Below are 27,007 nucleotides of genomic sequence, written 5' to 3' on the forward strand. Positions count from 1 at the left end.
TATGTGTGTGTGACCAATGTGCTGTGCGTGTGCAACCTGTCAAAAACCTCTGGCAACATAAATATCCTCCTCTTGCCAGGTCAGAGCAGCAGAGCAGAAGAGCAGTGAACAGATATTTTTCACAGAGCACATGTTTACGTGTCACGGTAGGGAAAGCACAGTAGTAAATAATAAAATTAGTGATGGCTAAACTCCATTTAGCTGCTTCAGTTTCAGTGTCCTGGTGTTGTGCTTTGTTTCAACTACTATGATAAGTCTAGTATGTTAACTCTCTATGTATACAAGCTTCAAAAATGTATTTTAGTTTATTTTAGCTACAGGCACACATGATTAGTTTTACATTTTAAACTAGCAGACTTGTGATTGACTTCATAAAAAGGGCTAAAATTGATGCAACTGGGTGAGATGTCCTGACTTCTAGTTGCCAGTATGGGTCAAGATCATAGACTGTATAAAAAAGTTCCATCAAAGCCACCATGACATCACCCACTAATCTGTGGACTACCGTTTCGAAGCCTTGAGTTTGGCATTTTGGCCGATGCCACCTTGGTTTTTGGGAGCCACAAGTGACCATTTGGATGACAGGGTGGAGCTATGGAGGAGTGTGAGGTGGATCTGATTCAAAACCTGGGAACACCACCATTGTAATTGACAAGTCACTACAATGGTGGTGGGAACACCACCATTGTAGTGACTTGTCAATTACAAGATAGCCACGCCCAAAAGCATACCCTGCTTTATTCTGTATTTTACTCTATATCCTCCTGAGACCCGAATTGTTTATTGTTTAGTATGCATTTTTATAATAATAAATAAATCAAAGTCCCATTGTCCACATACAAGACGATGATGATGTCCCAGTGTCCTCAAATGAGTACTTCCCAATTAACAGCATCTTAGCTAGGTACTGTTGCTAAAATTGGTAAACTGCTGTCATATCAAAGTACAAACTTTATTAATCATAGACAAACAACCATAAAATGTGATCAGGTTTTGGACCTTGTCCACTTTTGTGACGCAATGGCCTGCAGACTGAATGAGGGATGGCTGCCATCTTGTTTGTACACGGATTGCTGTATTGTGATTTTACTGCCACTTGATGGCAAAAAAAGTGTCCATAAAATAGGACAACAGGTCTAAGTTAAGTAGAATAAAGTATAAGGTGGAGGAAACCAAACATGATGATGATGTCCTCATATGAGGACACAGGGTCTCAGGAGGACATGGGACGATAATTTACAAATGAACATCATGTTGTATTAAACAAGATTTGAAACTATCCATTGAGACTATTAACTCATCAGGATAATGTTTCCTGAGGCAATAAATCAAGTAAGACTTAGGGTTGCTTTCTAATAGACTTCTATACAGTTGGGCTTCTTTTTGCAACCAGCAGAGTCGCCCCCTGCTGGCCATTAAAATGAATGCAGGTTTATGACACCTCCACATTGGCTTCACTTATCAGACTGGCAGGCTACATGCTCTTCTTTTATACAGTCTATGTTCAAGCTCAAAAAACCTGTCTGGTAAAGGGCAACATTTCTCAACACCCGGAGTGTGTAAAACAGGCTTTCTGCCAAAACTGTGTAGTCTCCAAATTCAAGCTGAGATTACTCAAGTGATTACACACAAGTTATTTTCTCACACTTGACAAAGCTCTGCCAGCTGCTTATTGACCTTTAGATGTAAAATTCATGAAGAGCCTAATGCATAATCTGCATAATCTCACGTTTTGAGTCCCGCGTTGTCCAGAACCAACTCTTCCAGTCGACTGGAGCGAGACACCACCCGAAGGATCTGCTCACACACATCTGCAGACTGAAGACACACACACACACACACACACACACACACACACACACGTACATACGTACATGTACACAACACAGATGTTAGAAAAAAAATTTGTCATACATTGTTTTGCAGGGAGCATAATTTAAACAAGACAGAGAACAAAATCTCTAAATTTACTATAGTTGGTGTGTTCATGCTTAATAAAACAGTGGATAGTCGGGGTGATATTAAAAGTGGGAGGTATAATGTTACACATTATGAGTCTCACACTCAGCAGCACCGCAGGTCTTAGCTCACTGATCCGTTAATCAAAAACATAAAAAATACACTAATTAACTGAACTAGCTCCAAGGCTTGATATGCACTTTTATCGAGAACAGCAAAGCTTGGACTGAAACATTCAAGGTCATAAAAATAACAGAAATTTACTTTTGGGACATACATGATTCCCTCAAGTGTTCTTGTGCAAACTACTCTGAAAAGTTGTTCATTTATGCTAATTAAAGCTGCGCTGAAAAACAAGCATACAGCACGAAGTCTGTCTCTTTCGCTTAAAGACCATTTGTGCGTGACAAGGAGAGACCGGGGACGGCAGACTTGAGACACTTTAGGGGGAGAAAAGTTTTCTTGCTTCTGTGGTCTCGACACCACGGGAGAGAGAGCCGGGGGAGTGAAGGCATTCATATTTAGACTAAATTAAAAATTCAACAGCTGGACGTCCGTGCCCTACCTAGATGTTCACTGACCCAGATCACTGTGTGCTGCGTCATACTCAAACATGGAGACACATCCTGCCGTGCAGCAACCTCATATTCCAACACTAATTATCTGCACTGATTCATAACACAAACATTTTCCATTATATGAACAGAACTTTGCTGGACCATTGTCCGGTTGTTATTCTTGGTAATTGACATTCATGCTATAAGGGCCCGTTTCTCTCAGCCAGCAGCCTCAGTGTGGCCAAAACACTGGCGACATTGTCCCACACTGTTATCTACAGTGTGGGGGAGAGAAAGAGGGGAGGAAAGGAGAGAGGGGTAGTGGAAAGACAACGAAAGGGAGGGATGGAAGAAAGGGAGTGTTGTTCACATGTTTACTCTGTGAAACTGTGAGTATTAGAGAAGAAAAATAGGAATGATAGCAGGCAGCGAGGGATGACACAGGATAGGGAAAAGGAGATATGAGGGTAGTGAGGGATGAAATGGAGAAAAAGAAGCGAGGAGACTGTCGTGGTGTAGCAGAGAGAAAGAGGGAGCACACAAAGGAGCCTGTATTTTCACAATAAAACTGTTGGGGACGGCACAGCGACACTGTCAGTGTGAGCGCTGCGCCATTTACCACTCATTAAATAAGAGCCTTGTCATGCTGCGCTGCTCTGACCCCACGTCCTGCTGAAATACATCACACACTTTCACGCGTGTACATGCTTGCATGCTGCGCAATCATGAGGTAATCAGAGGGCGAGTCCTCTTTATCACCGCTGCCCTCTCCTCTTCTCCTCCTCTCTCATTTTTGGCTCAGCATCTCGATTAGACCACGAGACAAACAGCCTGATTGAACTGAGGATGAGCAGCATAATCCCTCACTGTGATAGCCTGCTGCGCATGTGTGTGTGTGAGAGAGAGTGTTTGTGAGGACATGTGACCATTATCCAGTCCACTGCACTGAGAGATTTCTTATCAGTTCGACTGAGACTGTTAGATTATAATTTAAGCCTGCGGGCCTTTTCTTTTCTTTTTCTTCCTGCTTCATAAGCCACAGACATTTCTTTCCGATACTCTGATACTACTGATGGGCAGTGTTGACCTTCAGTTAAACTTTTACATGCCAATAGATTTGGCAGCAGCATCAACTGATTGACTGCTAGAGAGTAAAAACAAGTTTCCCGACCTGGAAATATTTAGTTCCTCTTTACTTTTCTGCTCTGGCTTCACTCTTTAAATCTTATCTCTCTTTCTTGAGACTGTCTGACTCATTTCCTCATTCATCTGGCATCTTTATCCATTCACTCTGTCCACTGACCTCCCACTGGCCTTTCTCTTGGTCTCACTGCTCTTTTTGCTGTCATCACTTTCTTTCTTTCACCCTCTGTCCCCTTCTTATTCTTCTTTCTAAGTTGTTACTGTTTCCATTGGCAAAGGATCAAAAACAACTCACGCTCCAGAGCACATCCTTCCACTCCTTGATTCACTATTATCACTGTATAAACACGCACAGATAAAACAATGGGAAAGTTGCAGGAAGCTTCCTTGAAAACACCCGAAGGAGTTTCTGTTGCATTAAACAGTAACCAAATAGGTAGGCTACACAAAATGTCCCTTCCTTGCACAATAGACACAACATAACCAAAGTCTGAAACACAGTATCTGTGGCTAACATCACCAAAATAAGTAACAATGCATTTGAATAAACATGCGCTGTAACATTCCCAGCACAAAAGCCTCAGGGTCTATTATAATACAAACTAATCTCTGATAGAAAGGACACACGTTGGTGCACATGTGCCTGTGTGAGTATTTGAGCCTAAATATGCACATGGCACAGTGAGGGGCAGGATTTTAAAATATTCAATACAAAGGAATTGTCTGTGACGGAGGCGTGAGATAATTGTTTGGACCGAGGAAGCTGCGTGTGGTAATTGGTGAGACTGAGCGAAGCCTTGAGACGGAGAGTTAGTAATGGAGTGCTGCAGGGGGGCAGCAGCCTGAGACATTGAGCCCCTTTGTCTCGTTAGGATTAAGAGTCTTATCACACGAGAACATTGGACTGATCCTCAGTCAACAGACAGGAGGGGAAGGTGGAGGAAACAATGGGGGAAATGTTCGGTATGGGCAGATACATAGTTAGGCAAAGGTAGAGTGAGAGTGTAGTAAATACAGACATAGAGTGGACTCTAAATATATGATATAGGAGGAGGCAGTAATAACATATATGAGGATAATAAGCATAAAAAATAAGCAAACAGCAAACTCGTAACAGGATCCATTATCCAACCAAGTTTCATCAAAACTAGATTGAGAAATGTTGACCTTTAATTCATGCCAGTTTTAACGGCCTTAACAGGGTAAAGTTCAAACTTCTGCTTTTACATACATACATTTACCCTCTCATTCAAATACGTTCTGCATGATATTCAGAGTGATCAATGATTCATAGGTTGTCTGCACATGGCTTTGGACGTGGAAGTGGTTGATAATCCCTTGAAGTGGCAAGCAGCTGCTAGCTAACGGGGTTAATGACAGCAACAGTGTTAACCAAGGGGAACCGTACAGTGGGCATTGCGTTTCTACCATGACGCTGTTCAGACATTAGGGATAAGTGGTAGCAATTGGCTAGCAAGTGGAATACACACACTCTCACTAGGGCTGGGCAATATGGCAAAAAATGTTATCACGATATATTTTTTCATACTGATCAATCTCGATTTTTATCACGATATGTAGTTTTTGCTGATTCTGCCAGCTCGGGGAGCATCCTGATTGGAGCTTGAAGAAACAAGAGATTCATTGAAACTTAACAATAAAAGTTTAATAACATAAAACACTAAATAATATGCTTTTCCAATATTGAGAACAAAATGTTCTTACAGGGTATATGCAGGAATCCTGGGGTTAATTTCAATACCCTTTTAAGACTTTTTTAAGACCTTCCAAAAAACCTTAAGACCTCATCCCCACTTCAGGCTGTTGTTAGCAGCAACACATCTTTAACTTAGTAAAAAGCTGTAGTTTGCAATTAAATCTATGGGGCACAAATACACAACAGAACTCAGATAAGATGAGAAGGAATAAAGCTTGAAAGAATAAATTAAACCAAAGGCAGGTCATAACAAGTAACACAGTTCTACAGCTCAACATCAGCTATTCAAGGCCAACTTGCTAAAAACAACAACCTTGCATGTGGGATTTAGGGCTGACCCAAAAAATTCGAAGCTTCGAAGCTTCGTTGGATGGCACGGGATTCGATTGAGAAAAAAAAAAATCGAATATTCGGCCTTTTTTCTCCCGTTTTTTTTACGGGGACCTTGAATGCAACACTAATCATGCTGTCCGTTTACGGTTGTTTTTTTCCCCTTTAGCCATATGTAAACTCAAAGAACGAGAAGCAATGTCAAATAAAAGCTTTAACTTATTGAAACATTGTATATAAACTTACCACTTTGAATGCTTCTCATATGGGGTAATGGCTGCAAAACACGACTGGATAGACTGTTGTTTTGCTAAGCTGCCGCTAGCGACGCCAACAGCAGACCTGGTTGGTACCAACCGCCGGCATATTTTGCAGACCGGCTTCATCTGCTCCTCGTCACTTTTGAGGTAATGTTACCCAAACCACTTCCACACAACTGACGTCACGTTATCTATTTTTTTCAACAATATCTATGGTTCCGGATGATATAGTGATGTCGCTTTCACGTTCTGCATTATTTTTGCCATCCTCGACTTGTGTCACTCATTTTTTCTCCTTTTTCCAAGTTCTCTCTCTGTTTACCTCCCGTCACAATTGTAGCCACGCTTACAATGAGAAGTGGGCATATCCTGCCTGCATGGCATACGGTAGCCGGCAAACTCTGATATGCTGTTGTTGCGCTTACTTTTGCCATATGATATCGATTCAAAACGTCCCATGCTGATAATTGAGATTGATCAAAATTTTATCGCGATCCCGAATTGAGATCGTATGATCGCCCAGCCCTAACTCTCACTCATGTGTGGCTGGCCCATCTACCACAACAAACCACAGAGAAGCTCGGATCACAACACACACAGAGGGAGCATGACTTCATTTTCTGCTCTGGACACCATTACTCCACTATACAGTATGTTTACACAGATATAGTTGTTTGCTGCTGTATTAATGCTCTCAATGTCGTATACAGAAGCTTCAAACGTTCAAAATTTTAGCCGTGCTGGCATCATGGCCCTATAAAGGCAATGTCAGCCTTGGTTGGTTGGTCTGTCAGTCCATCCCATCGCCACTTCCCCTAAAAATTTCCATTTGTCCAGTAAATTGTTTGAATAAATTCCACCAAAACTAACAACATTCCCATCAGCCTCGACTGCAGGCCACTTTGCGTTTATTGCTAACTATCAAATTTTAGCATGCTAACACGCTAAATTAAGAAAAAGAACATGGTGAGCACTGAGCAATATACTGTACTAAAGATCCACTATAACAAAAGATAATGCATAACAGGCGCATAATTAAAAATTGCCACACCAATTTCAGCTGGAAGAACATCCATGATATAGACTGACATACATGACATGATATTATACTGGGCTTTATTTCCCAAATGAATACATACAAAGTGCTTTGTGGCCATTTGTGTTGTGATGTGCTGCCCTGCCCACATTTACATTATTTTGGCGCCACAGCTCATGACTATGTTGCAATTGCACTACTCTCTCTCCTCTCATCCGTCTGCCATTTTTCCTTCAGCTCAATGCATGATGATATATAGTTCTTGGTTAGTGGCCGTCAGTTGCACGCTACTTTTCACAAAACATACTCAAAACATACTTTGAGTCCACTATATAGAGGATGATAATTCTCATGATACATTCGGACAGCACAAAAAATGGCACACTCACTATATTGTATTGTATTTCTGGAGCAGCCTTTGTCATGCACACCAATATTAAACTATTCTGAATATAACATATGATAATATTCTGAATTTGATATGAGTCATGTAATCAGCATTCTGTTGGGATATTTCAAATTAAGCCTTTATCTAAAAAGTGGCATTTTCCGATTAAGACATGGATTTGCTGAAATAATTCTCGTTTTAATAGCATTATTTGGGCATGTATACGGAATATGTGTCTCAGTTGGGATTTGACTGTTCACAGCCTAGCTCTGTGCGTTGTCATGGATACGTTGTACACAAGCCAACTCGCTAACAGTTTGTAAGGATAAGTAGAGATGCATACCCAAAAGAAATGCCCACATTTCTGGGTAGAGGGAGAAACACGCCTACTTTAAAACATTGTGAAAGACTTGGATGACAACAGGTTTTTGGATATGCGCAAATATCACAACAGTGACCTTTTCAGGGAGGTGGTTGAAAGAATAAAAGAGGGAGGATGTGTCCAACAAGTCCACCACCGATAGGAAAAGAAGCAAAATGGCACAAGCAGCTTTTCCATATTACAAAGTGATAACCGACATGCACGGTCGCATATAAACGAGAATATAAGTGGAATATTCATATTCATCAGCCATGTAAACAGTTTAGTAGGACTATTGTCTTTTTTGGAATAAGGGCAAAAAACTGAATATTTTGTGCATATAAACATACTTATTGATTCTCAGTGTTTTGTTAAAATAAGCTGGTGTCTGTGATCGCCTGTCATTTGAGGGATGTTATTTGAAAGATGGATGGATAGAAAGACACAGCCTCTTCAAAGCCACTCCACCCCACTTTTTATTGCAAGGGGGGAAAAAGACAAACAAATACCATAACAGACCAAACTGAAACAACTGCACCAGCGCAGTAGTAGTGCACTAAGGAAGTGAGAAGCAGGACCTTTACAAACGTGAGAGGAATAGAGAACAAACTGACAGGCAGGGAGACAGGGAGAGACGCGTCTATGCATTTGTCTTAAGCAGTGATTCTCCTCACTACTTAACTGTGAGATGGGATTATATCTGGATTATTTTGCCGTTTTGTGGCAGCAGACTAACACTGTGATGCTGTCTGTCAAACATAATGTACAGTAATACAGTGAAGTAGACAAAAAGGAACTATCATGATGGGAAATTTAAGAGTTGATATTTAATCAACCTTTATTGATATGGAAATGGCGTGGACGACATGCTAAAAACACTGAATCCAAAATAACCATGACCAGAAAAGAGTACGAGCCCCAAGCCTGGAGCTCAGAAGAGACTCCAAACATGACAAAATACTTTAGAGCACATGGCCTGCACTGACTCCCTGCCATGCTTTCCAAAACTGAAACACCATGAGTATTAACATAAACACAACTGAGGATCATCTAGCTCATTGTCCTTAATGGATAGCTATCATATGAACACAATAACTGTGTTTTTGATTTCCCCAGACTGAGTAGATATGATTAGTGAACAAACAAGAGGAGAATTCTGAGAAAAGGTGTTACTAACCAGTTTGTAGTCCTTGGTGGAGAGCTTGGTGAACCACTGGTTAAACTCCAGCACTGCTATTATGGCCACCAGATCCCTGAGGAGGAGCAGACAGGGAGGAAAGAAAAGGTCATAGCTGCAATTATATATTGCTCTTCAACAGTGAGCACATTTCTACATTAAAAATGAATCATGTTACACCTACAGTACATCTCTTATCTCTTATTTTTGTGTTTCTGTTATCCTAACAAATGTTTTCAGCCACACAGCCTCATCTTGTACCTTTTTCCCCCCACTTTTCTTCACCTTATGCTGGTTTGCTACGGTTATATTATACTTCTGTTACTTGTCTGTGCCAGCGCTCACCTGTTCTCCAGATGGCTGAAGTCCTGCAGGTTGAGTTCTCTGGTGTCTTGTGTTAAATAGATGGTGTCCACATCCTGGAGAGGAAACAATTAACCACAGCGAGTGTTAACAAACATGTCTCTTATCAGAAAAACACATCTGCTAGCAATAAAGATATCTATATGCCTCATCAGTTGCACAGAGCAGAAGAAAAACATATGGTAGACACAAAGTTATTATGTTTTGGAAAAGAAGGAGCAAGAGCATCAAGATATGAGGGAAACTGGTGCTACATTCAAATACTGTTGTGGCTATCTTGTTATTTATCAAAGGGCTTTATGCAGTTTTATGTCACCCAGCCAACAGATCTGACGCACAGTTGAGCCAGGATGTGTCAGTGCTGTGCAACAAAAGAATGCAAATATTACTGACCCACTGCACCTCTTCTTTGTAAGGCAGCCCCAACCAGTCACAAACACATCTGTACATCTGAGAAAACCCGCCTAGAGAGAGGGAACACAATAAAAAATATAAATCACAGAAAACTTGAGTCCATCTTACGAAAGAGCTGTGGGATATGGATTGTGCAAAATCGCATGTAATTTGAAACTACAATCAATTTCATCACAATATGCTATAAGTCTCTGTGTAAAACAGCTATAACGTTGATGCAAATTCACTGTATAACTGACTGCACCAACCCAGTGCACACACACCATACACCATGTCAGCACTGGGACGAAGAAGCACACAGCAATTACTGGAGAGTCACATATTCTTACCACAAGGTCCAGGCTCCGCAGGCTTGTTGTTCTCCCACAGAGTCTGCACAGAGGTCAGCCTGTCTGGAGGCTCCATGCTGAGCTTCTTCATCACTTTACTGAGAAGAGAGATTTAAACAGAATTTAGTCATCCAGTTTCTACATTTCCCAAATGTAGCTGATGAAATGCTCCAAAGCCTTTAATCTCTCGTAGAGATTCTACAACAAGCAGCTCCAGGCTTCTCGCTCGCTGCCTTACTTGTCAGTGGACATTCTGAAAGCAGGAAGTTGCTGAGTGCTGCTGTGTACTCCAGTGGTAAATAGATTTAACTAAACCACACAATTATTGTAAAACAAAAAACACAAAACCAGCGGCGCATTAAATCAACTGCGGCTCAAACACAAAAACATCAGCCTCTCTGCCAAGTAGAAGACTTTGTCCTGTTTGCAAGACGAGGTTATAAAAGTTTATAGTTTTACCTCTGTGATCATTTCTGCATTCATATTCATGCTTCATGTTCTCAACAAAACATATTTTACGAGATTCACATCCACATTACAATACATATATGGATATTTTTTGGATATTAAATACAGTATACTGAAGTTGTGACTCAACCACAACTTCTAGAGATCAAGTCAAAAGCGTGTGCCTGTCTGGTGGAGGCAGTTTAACTCTGGTTGTTAGAAACATTTTCTGTTATTTTTTAGGGCATCATCACCAGAGGATCACGATATTATCACGATACTTAAGTCAATGTTATTGTGATTTTATATATGTTGCAATGTGCTGAGTATTGCGATACAATATACTGCGATATATATTGCAATTTTTTTTTACCTTTTTTCAAATGTAAATTTTGTCCCCAAAGGAAAACTTTGTCAACTTTGTTTATTTAATAAAATAAAGTTTTGAGTCTGTTCATGTCACTTCAGCCATTTTTTTTGCAGTAGCAAAGTGTATCTTGTGGACTGAAAAAGAAACTGAATATATTAATCTAGTCGGCTACCAAATGTTTAATTTGCATTTGTCACATTAATAATTTATATAATAAAAAAATTGATACTTGGCCCTGTGTGACGATACGATATTGCCACACGAAAAATATAATATAAAATAAAATAAATATATATATATATTTTACATTTTTCAATTTAGCATTGATATCACAACCTATTCCCTCCAAAAAACAAATTAAAAAAAGAAAAAAAAATCAATATAAAGACACACCTCACAAAAACAGTGATCGAAAAAAACAACAACCCCAAAATGACCTATTTTGTAACTCTCTTGTCACCAAGATATCTCAACCATTGTACTTGGATGTTACTATTTGCTGTCAGTGGAGACAGTTCAAAGATTACAGTGAGTCCACAGCTGATAAAGGTAATGTTTCTATATATTCAATGAATGATACCATGCTGTATCGATTTTTTCCCTCACCCCTAGTAAATACATACCGTATGAAACGCAAAACCAAAATGCATGTATGCACACAAACTTAAACAGAGATTGATAATAGAAATACTTTGAGACTGATTGTGTCTGTATTAGGATGGATTCAAATCTGTAAACATGACTGGTACATTTAAGATGAATCCATGAGATAGCAAATAAAATGTTATAATACACACAATCACACACACATAGAGGTGAAACCCACCTGGGTGGTAAACCGGGACATATCCTCAGCAGACAGTTTCCTATGTGAGCAACCACCTCATTGACCTCCTCTGTAGAGAGCAGCTTCAGGGAGAAGGAGCCACGCTCGTACTCTATGAACAGCTAAAAGGACACATCATTAAATAGTCATGCATGTCGATATGCATGGTTTCACATAAACCTGCTTCAACCCCAGTTGTACTTATTTAGGTGACAAAAAGAGAGTTAGTCATGTGTCATTCTTTACTCTATTAAATCCACTGAGTCACTCTGGGTTTAAAAAGTAAAGTCTACCATATACGAAAAGTAAAAGGCTTCAACGTGAATGCATTATGTGTCTATGTATGTATATATATATGTATGTATTTATGTATATGCTGACTCCCTTGGTTTCCATTTGATACTCCACATTTTGCTGGTCTACTCCACTGAATCCACCCAGGAGTAACATAATCCACAAGAGTGAAACCAACACATCCACCTATCCACTCAACCACATCTACACACCACATCTTTGTTTTGAGTTAAAATAAAGATTTAATGACATTTACCAAGACTGGCTAACCACTTCAGCGCTCACCACAATTATGCAAATACTGATGCAAGGCGATACATGCCTCCCCTATAGGCCAGAATTAACATAATCCTTTCTGATACTTATTAAACACGGGAGACCATCAGTCAAGATATTAAGAGGACTGACATCTCTTGAGATAAATGGGAGAGAGGTTCAGCTGCAGGACAGTGTGGTTAGGGACAGATTATCATATTTTGTAGGTAGATCCAGCTGACTGACTGCTGGTCAAAATGCCAAATGGAAGCTCCTCCCAGATGGGAAACATTTCTGGGACCAGATCGTTTTTTGGCATCTCATACATAACTCATTTTTTTGGGGGATTATACCAGCATATTTTGTTTTCTGTCCACCAGTATCTGTTACAAATGGAGGTGCTGTCCTTAAACTGCAGAAGTTAGGTTCAGGTACCCAGAGCAGCACCCTGATCTTTGACATCACTGAAGAGGAGGGATGAATAAAAGACATTTCCCTGCAGCTGTATTTTTGGTCCTTGTGTAACACACATCTGAAGATGTCAGGTGAATGTAGCACGCCGCCCTCTGTATCAGGGAAAATCCTTCCCCAATACAATACAGCCACATGCTTCCTTTTTGTTAATCCTGCTGTTCTGTCATTGTAAATAAATTCATTACAAACTTCCCCACTTAACTGACAAAAAAATCTTAAAGGAAAGTGAAATGCAAAACTTCAATACAATTTGTTTATGATGAAGGTGAACAGTGTGTAACAGTAGCATAGTCGCTTTAGACAGACAACATCAGACAAACCACAGTTAGCTCATGAAGTACAATTTAAAGGCATAGTCTGACACACTGGAAAAATACACTTATTTGCTTTCTTGCTGAGGGTTAGGTGAGATGATTGATACTCTAATGTCTATACACTAACTATGGAGTGGAGCTGGTGTAAGATGTTGGGTAGAAGACTAGAAATAGGAGGAAACGGCTAACCTGGGCCTTTCAGAGCTCAAAAAATTGCCAGCCAACACATTGTATTTTGTGTCTTTAATCCAAACACTAACATTAATCTAAAGATAATAATTTGTTAGTTGAGGGCAGCTGTGAAACCTAGAAACTAGCTGTTTCCCCCGGCTAACAGTCCTTATGCTAAGCTAAGCTAGTTTCCTCTTGGCTTTCGCACCATACTTAAAGCTGTAGTTGGTAACTTTTACAAAGAATTATATGATCTGTGTAAGAAAACTCATGCTCAAATCATACTGCTTACTCTATCGTTTCGTGGAGTTTATAATGGCCTTACTGCACATGAGCAAAAAAAACCAACAAAAAAACAAAAAACAAAAAAAAACAATCAGAGCTGAGGAGTTCAACACAGCTGACAATCATGTAAATCCCCAACGTGAACTTCAGTCAATCTGTCAAACTCGGCAGCGCTCATGAAATATGAATCAAGATCTGTGTCCGCATTGCCTTTTCCTTACCTCAAATGTTTTTAAAAACATATTTCAGTGTACTGTTTAGCTGCAAAAGGAGAAAGTTGGCCTTGCAGGTAGGTGGTATTTCAGTCAGCTGTTTTCAATATGGTGGCTGGGTCACACAGCTGCGTTAGAGACTGCTCAGGATTTTTTTCCCCCACAGATCTTGTCTCATGTACTTAGTTTAGCATTTAGTGACAGTTTCAGTCAATATAACACAAGTTATTTTCATAAACGTTACCAGTAGCTGCTTTAACTCAGAGATAAGAGTGACACAGATCTTGTTTTCTAACTCAAATGTATTCTCCAAAATGTAAAATGATTCCTTTAATATTTGTGTGCTGGACACTGTTTATATTGGTGCAAGGTACTGTACCTGTGTAGGCTTGTTGCAAGCAATCCCCTGGATCTCCAGATAATTAAAGGAGTGTTCCACCTAAGAAAAAACATAAAGAGCACAGAAATCAACATTAAAATACTTACATTGGGCATGGCCTAGTATCATCTAATGGGACGGAGGAATATAATATATATTTATACAATATTTTAGGATTAGTTGAGCTAATGTTTATTACAGGACATAAACAATGTTACCACCATCATGTGCTTGTGTGAAAGCACACAGGACTGTATCTGTGTGAGAAACTCTGCCTAATAATAACAACAGTATAGTATAGTGACTGTCTGTCTGAGGAATGTTGTGTATATGTCTGCTCCATAATTAATAGGTGGAGATGTAGTTTTCTTTTTTGCTCCTGTAAAGACTGACTCACACATTTACATGGCTTTTCTGGGCTGCATTTGACACATTTGTGGGTAGAAATGAAAACAAAGATTGGAAGACGAGATACAGTCACTTAATTGTTGTACTAAATCATCTCTTCTATCCAGAATTTCATCTCTGCCAGCTGAATTCATTTAAAATGCAACCACTCTGGGATGCACAGCTCAATTTCTGGCTCATTTGCAAGGTGCATTTGTTCTGAATTGCTTTGTGGTCACACCTAAGTAAGACAATACAGGACTCAAATGCATTTTTTTCCTTTTTAGTATTTACAATTTGCTCCCTGAATTGTTTAAATTGAAAAAAAGTCAATCAGAAAAGACCTCCCCCTCATTTCTTAATATACATCCAAAACAGGCTCTTCAAAACAAGTCTGGTTAAAGACAACCAGGACATTCTTACATCCACATTTTCTATTTCTGTTTCAAGAGAGAATTTCAGGACAAAGAAAAACAAAGAAAAGCAGCAGCCTGCCTTTCCATGCCTAAAAAGGACAGGAAAAGATCTCCTTTAATGTGAGAGGGAGAAACCTGTGAATACAAATGCCAACTACAGTATACGGAGCACACGGTTTTCCTGCACTCTCTCCACATCTCTCTGTCTTTTTCTCAAACACAGACATACAGCACAGTGCCTGAGGGCAGGCCAGGGAGCGAGGCCAGACTATTCCAGGTGGGCTCAGTGTTCCTGAGGCTTGGCTCACAGATGAGAGAAGAGAAAGGATAAGCAGACTGTCTGTCTACTGACAGTCTGTCTACTGTCTGACTACAGTATGCAGTGTATGTTTACTTCAGCACTGCCTGTGGTTACTCACTCATGTTCAGTCTACCAGCTAAAAAAAATCACATATAAACATGCACTCGCTTACAGTATGCCATAATTTCCATTCAATAATCTTACTGGGCGTACTGATTATTCAACAGGAAATGACAGTTATTTTAAGAATAAACTGAAGCTCAGCCAGATGAAACTAAAATTAGCGCTTTGTGGTTGTATGCCCCTGCAAACTGCTCACGTTACACTACACTTACAGTTTACATCCATGTCTGTGAAAACATGGATGCTTTACACACATCTTCCCTCCAGACAGCACAGAAGATCTACAAACTCAGCGCAGTTTAAAGGTGGGCACCAAAGATTAGAGTCACCAGTTCAGTATCTGACCAAATGTCTCCCCTTCTGTTCCTGAGTTATGGAGCTGAATAATGGCCAGAGAAGTGTTTTATGCAGAACATTATGATGTCGCAGTGAAGTTGACCTTTGACCTCTTGGATACAAAATGTCCTCATTTCATCACTATGTCCTAGTAGATATTTGTGTGAAATGTTGTCATAATTAGCTAATTAATTCTTGGGTTATGGCTAAAATCATGATTTGTGAGGTCACAGTGACCTTGACCCTTGAGCTTCTACCACAGAATTCTAATCAGCACATTCTTGAGTCCAGGTGGATGTTTCCGTTAAATTTGAAGAAAATTCCCCCATTCCCTTGCACGTTCGCAAGAATGACATGGATGCAAGGTCACAATGACTTTGAATTTTGACCTCTGACCACTAACATCTACTCCATTCATTCATAAGTCAGAGAGAAAGTATGTGCAAGATTTGAAGAAAAATCCCTCAATACATTCTTGATAGCAATTTCATGAGAATGAGACAGATGACGTCACAACAAACTTGACTTTTGACCTTTGACCCCCAAAATCTAATAAGTTCTTCCTTGAGTCAAATTGGATACTTGTGCCAGATTTAAATACATTTCCTCAAGGCATTCTTGAGACATCCTGCTCACGAGAATGGGATGGACAACCTGATAACATAATGCCTTCGCTGGCGCGGAGGCATAAAAAGGTAAGTGACACAGTTTGCTATTACCAAAGACAAAGAGGCACATAACGGCAGAACAAGGTAAAATTTTGTATTGCTTTTAAGCAAGACAACATAACTGCTAAAAGAAAAAAACACATGGTTCCTTTAAGAGAATAAACAGCTCGATCTCAGAAATTTGTGAAATGGATGCAGAGTCTTAACAATGCGTTACACAGTGGTGGGCACACAATGTGTTAAGATTATGTACAGGCAACAAGGAAACAACGCCAATGCAAAGTCAATGACAATCTTTTGTTGTGGTGGACGCATGATTTAAGTAGAAAGAGTGAGAAAGTCCACATAGGGTGGCAGTAGGGGTGGTGGATTGGTCAAACAAACATGGATTTTTAACCAGGAGACAGCTGTTTGTGTCCCATATGAAACCAAAAGTCGACAAAGTTCTGTGATTTTACATGACTACACAAAGTATTTAAATTAATGTCACCTATGTCCTGTGTGTAGTTATTGTAACTGAAACCACTATCTTTTCCCAAACTTAAGTGAGTACTTTTTTTTTTTTTGTTCTCTTAACCTAACCATGTGTTTTTTGTCCCTAAGCGTCACCAAACTTGTCTATTTCATGTATTTCTGTGTTGCAATAAAACACACTGTTACTTTTTCAACACACTCAGGAGTTTAGCTGTTACAACTTTATCTGGTATGACCATAGTTTACAGTATGGTGGCTAATGACAGCAAACTTTAGATAGATAGTACTGTATATCTGCCATTAATTAGGGACAGACCGATATGGATTTTTTAGGGCCGATGCCGATACCGATTTTTTTCCATCACCCTTAGCCGATGACCGATTATGGACTGCCGATTTTCTTGAGCCATTATTTGGGGCCGATACTGCTTTTGCTCCCTCAGTTTACATCAAAAAAAATTACACAATGATAACAAATATTACAGGTCTCAAGTTTAAAATAAGAAACATTTATTGAACAGTAAAAAATACTAAAACAAGATGGAAAGTTGAGGTAGAACAGGTAGAATATTATTATTATTATTACTATACATTCAAATAAAAAAAAGAGTTCAGTGCTCTTAAATCTTCCAGTAATGTCTATAAAATAAACAAATATTTAAGCTGAAGCATAAATAAAACAACAACTACTGTACACAGTAGGATTCAACAGCTTTGTTCAACTTAACCACATACTTTCAAATGAAAAAAAGTGCCAGGGAAAAATAAATCCGCGAACCCACGTGCATATCGGCCGATGCCGATACAAGTAAAAAACTCAAATATTGGCCCGATATATCGGCCGGCCGATGTATCGGTCTATCCTTACCATTAATAAACCATTTAGCTGATTTTCTGACTTTTAGCATTCACTATTATCTCACATGTTGCTACAGTGGCCACTGTTCACTAAAATTTGTTTATGATCAACAGCACATAGAGCCTTTACTCAAACTAAGATATTACTCTTAAGGCGAAAAACACCAAATTATCATATAAAAGACAAATATAGACAGAGCAGGTCAAATCCGTCAGGAATTTAGGCAAAGTTTTCACACATTTTGCAATATTTTGGAGTCAACTGTGCCATTAATGTAGTTTGTTCAATGTTTACTGTAGAATTAGAAAATGGTATAAAAGTGCAATCAGACATTTTCAGAGGAAGGAGGCAATGAACTATAATACATGTCTTTCATGTGTCTTTTAACTGTGCAAACACTTGTTCTGCAAAGAGGCTATAATGCTATGGTACAGTATAGCACAAGTAGCAGTATTGTGTTGACTTGTGTATTGCAAACAATTTGCTGTAGGCTGTGTTACAATATGCAGTAAACAGTGTCTAACCCTAACTTGAAAGGGGTCAATCAGTTCATTCACATATTCACACAGCCAGCAAAGTGGCATGATAGCATACTGAATATAGTGCCAGCCAATGATCAGAGAGCAGGCTGACAAATAAGGGCTCTAGCCAATGGCAAGACGTCATGCTGGGAGGTGTGGGGAGGAACCAAATGTCAGAATAATTGCATCGTTCACTCATTCGTTTACTGTCCGTCTGTCACTTTAACCACTTTTCTCCACTTTTCTTTTTGTTGTATTTTAACATAAACCCCAACTTTTAATGTGATAATGCAGAGTATGGTTTGATGTAGAGATTGGTTTTGAGAGTGTGGACTTGAGGATCCTGTTGCAGTGAGCAAGTTATAAACATTTTAAACACAGTTCAGAATTTCAGTTATGACGTGGTTTGCTCAGTTTGATCATAAAAGGCTCCAGAAAAAAGGAGGCAGAAGAGAGGGAGCGATAACTGAAAGTGTTTTTGTGCATGTTTGGGAGGAGACACTGACAGACTGTAAGGCCCTACAGCTTCTCAAGAAGAACCATAGCATCAATCAGAGACACAGACAGAGAAAAACCCACTGAGAAGTGCATGAGAGAGAGCTATGGGGGATTTCGGCTTCTACTGAGAGAACAAAGATACAGAGTGAAGAGTTTAACTGAGGGTTTACTGCTACTGCCATACACTTAATTTTAAGGCCTTGGGGTCAGAAGAGCATTGCTGATGAAATCCCACCCACTGATTGTTCTCTTGTGTGTTTCAGATGCATCACTGGGATTCCAGGCAGAGTTACATCTAACATATGACAGACAAACACAGCCTATACAATACATTTAAATGCCCAGAAGCCTAAATCAACACCAGACACTGTCTCAGTTTTGACTCAACAAAAACAGATTTTAGCAGAAAACTGGAAAACTGAAACTCCAGAGGACGTATAGAGTCAATAGCTCAATGTTTTGGAACAGTGAGCAGAGGCTAATCTTCATTTGCAGTTGGCTCATCTCCACTGTAATATAGATTTCACATCAGAAAAATCAATACAAGGACAAATACTCTTAACAGTCAGCCTTTTTTATGGATGCTGGCAAGCATCATCTTTCAAAAATGGCAGTATGCAGCAAAAACCCACACAGCACTTACACTTCTAGTATTATTGTAAGAAAGTCAAACAGAGTTTCAATCAAGAGAGCAGTAAGCATGTCATTCAGCTTTTTTTTTTTTTAAAAAAAAAATCTGGATAAATTAACAATAATATTAAACTTGAATTGAACTCATCTGACATGTTTAAGGATGAATAAGAAAAATAGTGAGAGAGAGTCAATCAAACAATTTTTCCATTGACAAAAAATCCATTTACAACTATTGTACTGACCAGTTCATCCCTTAAACCATCAATCATACAATGATAAAATATTCACAGATTCCAGCTTCTCATATGTGAGGATTTACTGCTTCATATATATATTATTATAATATGAACATCTTTGACTTTAAGGATTTTTGGATGCACAATACAAGCTATTTAAATCAGATTTCTTGGATCTGGAAATTTTTGATGGCCATTTTTTCATTAAAAAAATACCTGCAGATTAATTGATAATGAGAATAGAGCTGCAATGATGAATTGATGAATCCATTAGTTGTCAACTACTAAATTAATTGCCAACTATTGGATAATCTATGAATCAGTTTAAGCAATTTTTGGAGTTGTTTTTAAAAAAACAATACATTTTCAGAAGACGTCAAAATTTTCTGATTCCAGCTCCTTAAATGTGAATTTTTTTTTCTCTGTGTATATTTTCACAATTTTTTAAATCTTAGACAAAACAACTAATAGATTTATCGAGGAAATAATCAACAGATTAACTGACAAAGAAAATAATCCATAGCTGCAGAGAGTTCCTTAAGAGAAAACCAAAAATCGATCACTTTTAAGATAAAATCTATTAGATCCAGTTTGATTTAAAACACTGTAGGTTATCCCTCCTGACCTTTGGCACATTGCTGAGTGGGGGGAAGAAAACCAGGCAGATAAAGGGAAGACACAGAGCAAGAGACCGGGATGAAGAGAGAGGTAAGTAATCTGGATCGCTGGAAAAGGAGAGGATGACAGTGAGAAAGCTGAACGAATGGCTTAAACGAAAGACGGAGAGCAGAGGTGATCTGTGGCTGTAATCTGGCTAAGCAGAGCCAGAGGAGAAGAGGATAGAGGTTTTCTGCAAGAATAGAAAAATCTGAGAGCCAACAAAGGAGGGATTCTGTTTCCAGTGTGGAAAAACAAGACCAAGACAGTAGGGCTGCAGGACATGCAGAAAAATCATATTGTGAATCATTTTGACAGATATTACGAGTTACAATTTTAATGGGAATGGTAATTTTTGCATTAGATTTTCACTAAAAATGAATATATAAAAATGATTATGTGATTTTTTGCTGGAGTCTGTACCTAATTAGCCTGTTCTCGTACATCTGGAATATGATTTGTGGGCCGGGGTATCTCTGCAGCACCACAATGCTTCATTTATAATGGCGTGTGTAGTGACAAAAAAAAAAATTGCAGCTCCTACGATTTAGATATTGCACTTGGCCATATTCTGATTTCAATAATATTTTGATAAATTGTGCAGCGCTAGACACAGACAGACCTACTTCATGCCTCATCACTCCATGTCTAAAATACGTATGCCTTACAAGAGCCTATGTTTCCACCAAATCAGAAAGTCCCATAACTCCTCTAGAAGTTGCAGAAAGATGTCTTTTATTTTTTTAAGATATTTCTGGGGGCTTTTTAGCCTTTAATGTATAGGACAGACAAGCGTGAAGGGGGGAGAAAGAGAGGGAGTGACATGCAGCAAAGGGCCACGGGCCGGAGTTGAACCCAGGCTGCTGCGGCAACAGCCTTGTACATGGGGCGCCTGCTCTACCACTAAGCCACCGGCACCCCGCAGCAAGATGTCTTATCATGTTTAAAACAAGAGAAAATCGAAAGTAGGGAAGAGAAAGTACACCATGTGTCATGAGATCCAGAAAAAGACAGAGTGGAAATAACGAGACTGAGGCAGACTGAGACAAACAGCAGAAGTGAGGAGGGCTGTTGCTGAGGGGGGTTAGTTCTTCATAAAGCAGGTGTGTAATCCCTCCAGGTCAGACAAGAGCACACAGATAGAAAACAGATGCACAGCCATCTACATAAACAGATCCTGAACCTGCAGCTCAGAACAGTGGAAACACATGACGTCATGTGAAACAGGGACAGCCTGGATGTTCTTTACAGCCTCCTCTACCTCCAGCAAACCAATGAATCAGTTTTTAAGATGCCAATCAATCACTTAAACTGCCCCAGGAGGCATCTTATTGACTGGAAGGTATACAGCAATCTGAAGGGCAATTGTTAAGTATTTCCTGGACCTGGTACAAGAGATGATGTTATGCTATCTTGAAACTACTATGAAGTGTTACTCTTTCTTTCCTACCAGGCGGATCGGCAGTACAGATAGTGCAGGAGAAACAACAGTGTGCAGTCTGTTTCCATATACAATCACAGCCCAGTGCAGTGTTGTGGACATGTGCTTTGGAGTCTGACAATGGGAGGTTTTGTGGCTTCTTTTATTGTTTCTGCTGCTGTTACTGAAGACACTGAAGATTAATCAGAGCATTTTAAGAACTTCTTGCCAGCGTGGGCTTTAAAGTTGTTGCTTAGAAGTTCCATCTGCTGATGGAGATCATGTGATATGACTGAAAGCTCCAGAGCATCTACTGAACGCACCCTGAGGTGATACTGTTTTGCCTATTGCCATTTGCAAACTCAAGAATGAACTTTAAGTATGGAGTCTCAAACTCCTACACTGAAAATGTGAAGGGGAAAACTGATGGAAACTGTTGCAAAAAGTTGTGAGATTGAACTGGAAAAATCCTTAGTGGGTGCATACTGTACCTGTAGGGAGCGACCTAACCTTGACAAGAACCTGATGGTTTGTTACTGTATATCTCTGTTGTCATGTGCTAATGCACATCATTAGTGTAACCAAATAACTGCCTTTCTGATGTCAATCTTTGTGGTTAACCCACCTGTTTTTTATTTTTATTTATTTTTTTGTCTTTTTTTGTTTTTGATATTTTTTTTATAAAGATCAATAAAACTTGAATTTTATTTAAAAAAAAGAACTATGAAACTAATCTTTTAGCACTAGATAGCACTAGAGGGCAGTCAAAAGTTTCTAACAAATAATGACAGCGGAAGAGGTCATCATAATGCGCTTGTCAATGCTTTTCAACGGAGGAGGCAGCGTTGTGGATGTGAGGCCATTAAGTATTTGCAACATGAGGATGGTGAATTTTTTTCACTACATTACTGATTCATTCTGCTCTGCCATTTTTCAAATGTCCTTGTCATGTCCTATGGTCATGACAAGGACACCAGTGGTTCTTCTCTGTTTCATCCGTATCCGAAAGCTTTAAGAAAACGTGCATAAATACGAACAAAATGAACTCAAGAGTACAGAAAGAAGGCTCTGTCTGTGTCCGTATACGTATCTAATGTTAGGCGCAAAAGAGCCTTATGCCTTGTTTCAACTTATGTATGACTCGTGTCCATAGATCCGTAAATATACTGACGATACCTCTAGTGTCCAACGCAAGGAAGTGCATTTCTTTACGGATGGACAGAAACCTGTTAGAAAGTCCCTGTAGCCATGGGGGAAGAGGCTCTTTTTTGTTTGTAATATGTACTTGGAATATTACCAGAACAAAAACAGGACCATTCTTGCATAGCAACAATTAAGATGTTTGCCTGTCAGGTACGTGACATGTTTTGTGAAATGTTTCATTGAAAAGACATATGAATGGCTGAATGACTCAGAATCTGACTGAATGTAATGTCTAACCATATTTTAGCGGAATAACATTACTCAGATTCACAGTGTGTTCAATCAAAACAGGCAACTGAATTGACGAAAATATCCTATTAGCTAGTTAGCACCCTGTTACGGTAGCTAAGCTAGCAAAAAAAAGTAAAATTTTTTGAATGTACTCAAGGCGAATTGTGGACCAAAATATTACAGAGGGGAGGAGTTTCACAGGCACACCGGATATCACAGAGATTCCCATAGGAATGAATGGCCCTCTGGTTGACTCGTGTCCGTACACATATATAAATGGAAACAAGGCGTTAAGACTGTTCTGTCAACTGCTTTTTCAAAACACAAATTTTAACGTTGAAACTCTTTATTTATAATTGGACACCAACCACTCTGACAGAGCACCTACATGTCCAGAGATGCATACAAATAGGTACTGCTTTATGCACATGCTTAAATAACTCCCCCCACTTTAATATCTACTTAAAAAGTTCAGGACTGCAGGGAGCAGGCAGCGACCAGGCCGGTGGGTCACAACACAGAAGCTGAAGCCTGATGTGAAATTTAATACTGGCAGTAGAGATGGTATTAGTTGTGTTCTGGTGCTGCTTTAAGTTTTTGTGAACATCTGCATTGTATTACTGACTGCTGGTTTTCATGTGGCAGAGGTGACAATGATGCTGGTAGAGATGATGACAGATGTTTCATTGCTGGTGATGGTGCTAATAGTTGCCATCTGCGCTGCATTATGGCACCGCTTTTCCAAAAACAGGCATGTCAACCAGCTGTGAAACTGCAATATAACCAGGCACACATTGAAGAGCTACAACTTCAGCCTTGATCCACTCTACTGTGCACACACACAAACCAACTGGGAGAGCAAAAGTGCTGAGTTGGGAATATGTCTAGAGGAGGGCACAAAATTGTTGCTACTGAGTGAAACCTTGTGATGCCTACACTGTATCAGGAACTTACACACTCTGTCATATTTTTATGAGCAAATCTGAGGGAGTTTAAAGAATTATGGTTGAAGAATAAAATGAAACTGTTTTTTGTGTTGAGGTTGCAGGAAGAGGTCCCAAAACTATTCTTAAGTATTTTCTGATATTGTTATTTGCGATAAATTTACATTCAGTCAGACCTATTTTACAATGTTTGCTAACCTAATCTTTCATTTTCCTGGTGTGGTATACTGGTTTTCTTTGTTGCTGCAGGAAAACATGTTGAAATCCACTGCTGCTCTTACCTTGGCAGGAATGCGTGCAGTCAAGAGGTAGGCTCGGTGAGACGCAAGGGCCTGAGAGAGACAGAGAGAACAGAGAATAATGAGCATGTAGCTGTAAATATACACTCTGACCAACAAGAGCAAGGAAATGACAAAGAGCACAGAGAGCTCGTCTGTTGACTCATAAGGATGAAAAGGCTTGTGACTCTTAAACATGTCAGTCAGTTCGGAATGCAAGGGGAAAAAAAACACGAGAATGAGGAGAAAGACTCCTCTCTGCTTGAAAAAAACATATAAACAGCCAGTGACATTTACAGAAGTGTCCGCTCTTTACCAACACAACCCACTGAGATGCTTATTACATGTAGCCAAGACGCCTTCGTTTTTATTGGTCCACCCCCCCATCTGCTGACTGAGGTCATTATAGGTCAGTGTGTCTTTTTAATTTGTGTTGTTTCTGTCTACTGAGCAACCTGGGCTCAGACCGCCGCTGTTAATTAGAGCACATGGTGAGGACGAAGCTTCTGTTGCTGCTCTGTGAAAGAAAAGTCAAGGCTTGAAGAGGCAAAAACTGGAATGCATAAACTTGACATTCTTATCCAGACGAGCAGCCTTGAAAGGTCATTCTACTGGTTTATTCAGATCACTGCCACTGAATGTAACACTGTTACAGAGATCATTTGCACAATTCATGTAATTGAAAGTATGTTAACACAGACAAAGACATTTCAACAGGGATCTGAGTGGTGCTTACACTCAACAATTCAAACCGTCTTTGTGGTTGAGATTGGCATGACAATGTAAAATTGTGTGGTAACAGTTCTGGTGTAGGGATCATACACTTTTTTTACCAATAAAATTCCATAACTTTCCCATGACTTTTAGCAAGGGCATACGTTTCGTTTCATTTTATGGAAAAAAAATTCAAAACCTTTCAATGACTTTTCAGTGACCCATAATGATTTTTTTTCTTGCCCCACCTGCACTGCATTTTTAAAACATATCAGATTCAAACTCTATTCAAACATAATTTCAGCTAGCGGACATACAGGAACAGAAAGATGAAATCCAGGTTGAAAATGACGAAACATACGCAATGGTAAACAAAATGTTGTCACACAGTGATGCATATTAGATCTACGATACACCGACAACTACAGAAAATCACAATGGCTGTTATGTTATGTGACATTACATTATCCACATATCAAGATTATGGTAACAATTTCATTATACACAACAAAATTCCATGACTTTTCCAAAACGTTTAATGATTTTGACTAATTGCTTGACTATTCTCAAGCCTCTATAAGAGAGGCAAAAAGCCCCAAAAATAATCTCTAAAATAAGCTCCAAAAGTGAGTCAGTCCCCTCAGACCCACGTATTAAAATGCCCAACTTTACAGTAGAAATAAACATGTGTACAGCCTGGTATAAAAAACTGATTTGGTCTCTATAACTAATTTTAACATTCATGACAACTGTACAGGGGGTGAATTTTTATATAACTCATCCATTTACATTTTATCAAAGCCCAAAGTTATGCTGCTTGAGTGTCAGGCTGTCTGTGAGGCCTCACTACAGTCTATGAGTCAGATCCAGCACTAACTCATCCACAGCTCCACCCTCTTATCCAAATATGGGCACTTCTGGTTTCAAAAAGCCCAAGCTGGCCAGGGCCAACATGCCAAACTCGAGGTTTCATAAACGAGAGTCCACAAACCAATGGCGGATATCATGGTAGGTATGTCCATTATTTTTACAGTCCATGTGTCCCACCTCCTTCATTTTCTCCACATGCATGGTTTAAAGTGGGTACAAGAGTACACTGATCCTAAATTCATGTCCTTTATCATGGCTAGCTGCCTCTCTCAAGTTCAAGATGTCTTAACTACATAACTACATAGTCCACATTTTGTGCATCCTGGGCCCTAATCATTCTCTTCATTCATCTATTTTTCCAAAACTTCTCCGAGCCTGGAAATTTCTATTTTCAAATTCCATGACTTTTCATGACCATACGGACCCTGAAGGTGGATTATCATTGGGCTTCATGGAATAATCCAACAGAAGAACAAAGGTCAACACAATGGAAAAGTTTGACCTTTTCAACTAAAACTAGTTCAACGCCTGATACACATTGATGTTTAAAAGAAGTCATGTGCAAGCTAGCCAAGGCTTTTATTTTAGCTGTAATGACACCAGCTGCACAGAGAGCTGCCTTTACCTTTATGTGCCATGACACTAGATATTTTACTTTCAAATAATATTGCCACACAACCCAGGCTGACCTTTAAAGCAGTTAACGGGATGTTGTATTCTACCCTCTTGACAAAAAACACCATGGCTGGTAAGCAAAGGCAAACACTCTATGGCCTCCATCCATCTCCATCATTATAGCTGAAACCTTATGACCCTTCATTCTACACTGACAGCACGCCACCTCACAGCTCCAAAGATAAGTGACATATGCCCATTGGTTTTCAATCATGTAACATGAAAATGAAGGGAAACGGTCACAAAGGAAGAGAAAATGCCAGTGGATGAAACAGGGACATGAGGATAAAATGAAGAAAGAAAAAATACAGGTTTAGAGTAAATGAAACATTCTAAATGATGTGTGTAAGGGCAGGAGAGGAAACGAGAAACTGAAGGGAGACGTGAGGGAGCAGAGAGATTGATCGGAGGTGAGAGAAAGCTGGAGAGAAGCTTTGAAAGCAGAAAAGGGAATAAAAGTCGTACAAAGGAGAGAAGGGGGAGAGGGAGAGCACGCTGTTAC

General features: G+C 39.4%; 1 protein-coding gene across 6 annotated transcripts in view; it reads right to left on the reverse strand.

Moving 5' to 3' along the window:
* Positions 1-27,007, reverse strand: part of LOC117265848 (F-actin-uncapping protein LRRC16A-like) — a 97,419-nt gene that overhangs the window by 33,383 nt on the left and 37,029 nt on the right. For all 6 annotated transcript variants that reach the window (XR_013492220.1, XR_013492219.1, XM_033640600.2 and 3 more), the window contains exons 3-10: positions 24,250-24,300; positions 14,062-14,121; positions 11,678-11,799; positions 10,035-10,132; positions 9,685-9,755; positions 9,274-9,347; positions 8,929-9,004; positions 1,730-1,818 (exon numbers count right to left, since the gene is read on the reverse strand). Coding sequence is in view for 4 of the 6 variants with exons in the window: in XM_033640600.2 (XP_033496491.1) it covers positions 1,730-1,818; positions 8,929-9,004; positions 9,274-9,347; positions 9,685-9,755; positions 10,035-10,132; positions 11,678-11,799; positions 14,062-14,121; positions 24,250-24,300 (641 nt within the window). In the remaining 2 variants the exon portion in view is untranslated. The remainder of the gene's footprint in view (positions 1-1,729; positions 1,819-8,928; positions 9,005-9,273; positions 9,348-9,684; positions 9,756-10,034; positions 10,133-11,677; positions 11,800-14,061; positions 14,122-24,249; positions 24,301-27,007) is intronic.

Source organism: Epinephelus lanceolatus, chromosome 10, assembly GCF_041903045.1.
Source record: "Epinephelus lanceolatus isolate andai-2023 chromosome 10, ASM4190304v1, whole genome shotgun sequence".
NCBI lineage: Eukaryota > Metazoa > Chordata > Actinopteri > Perciformes > Serranidae > Epinephelus > Epinephelus lanceolatus.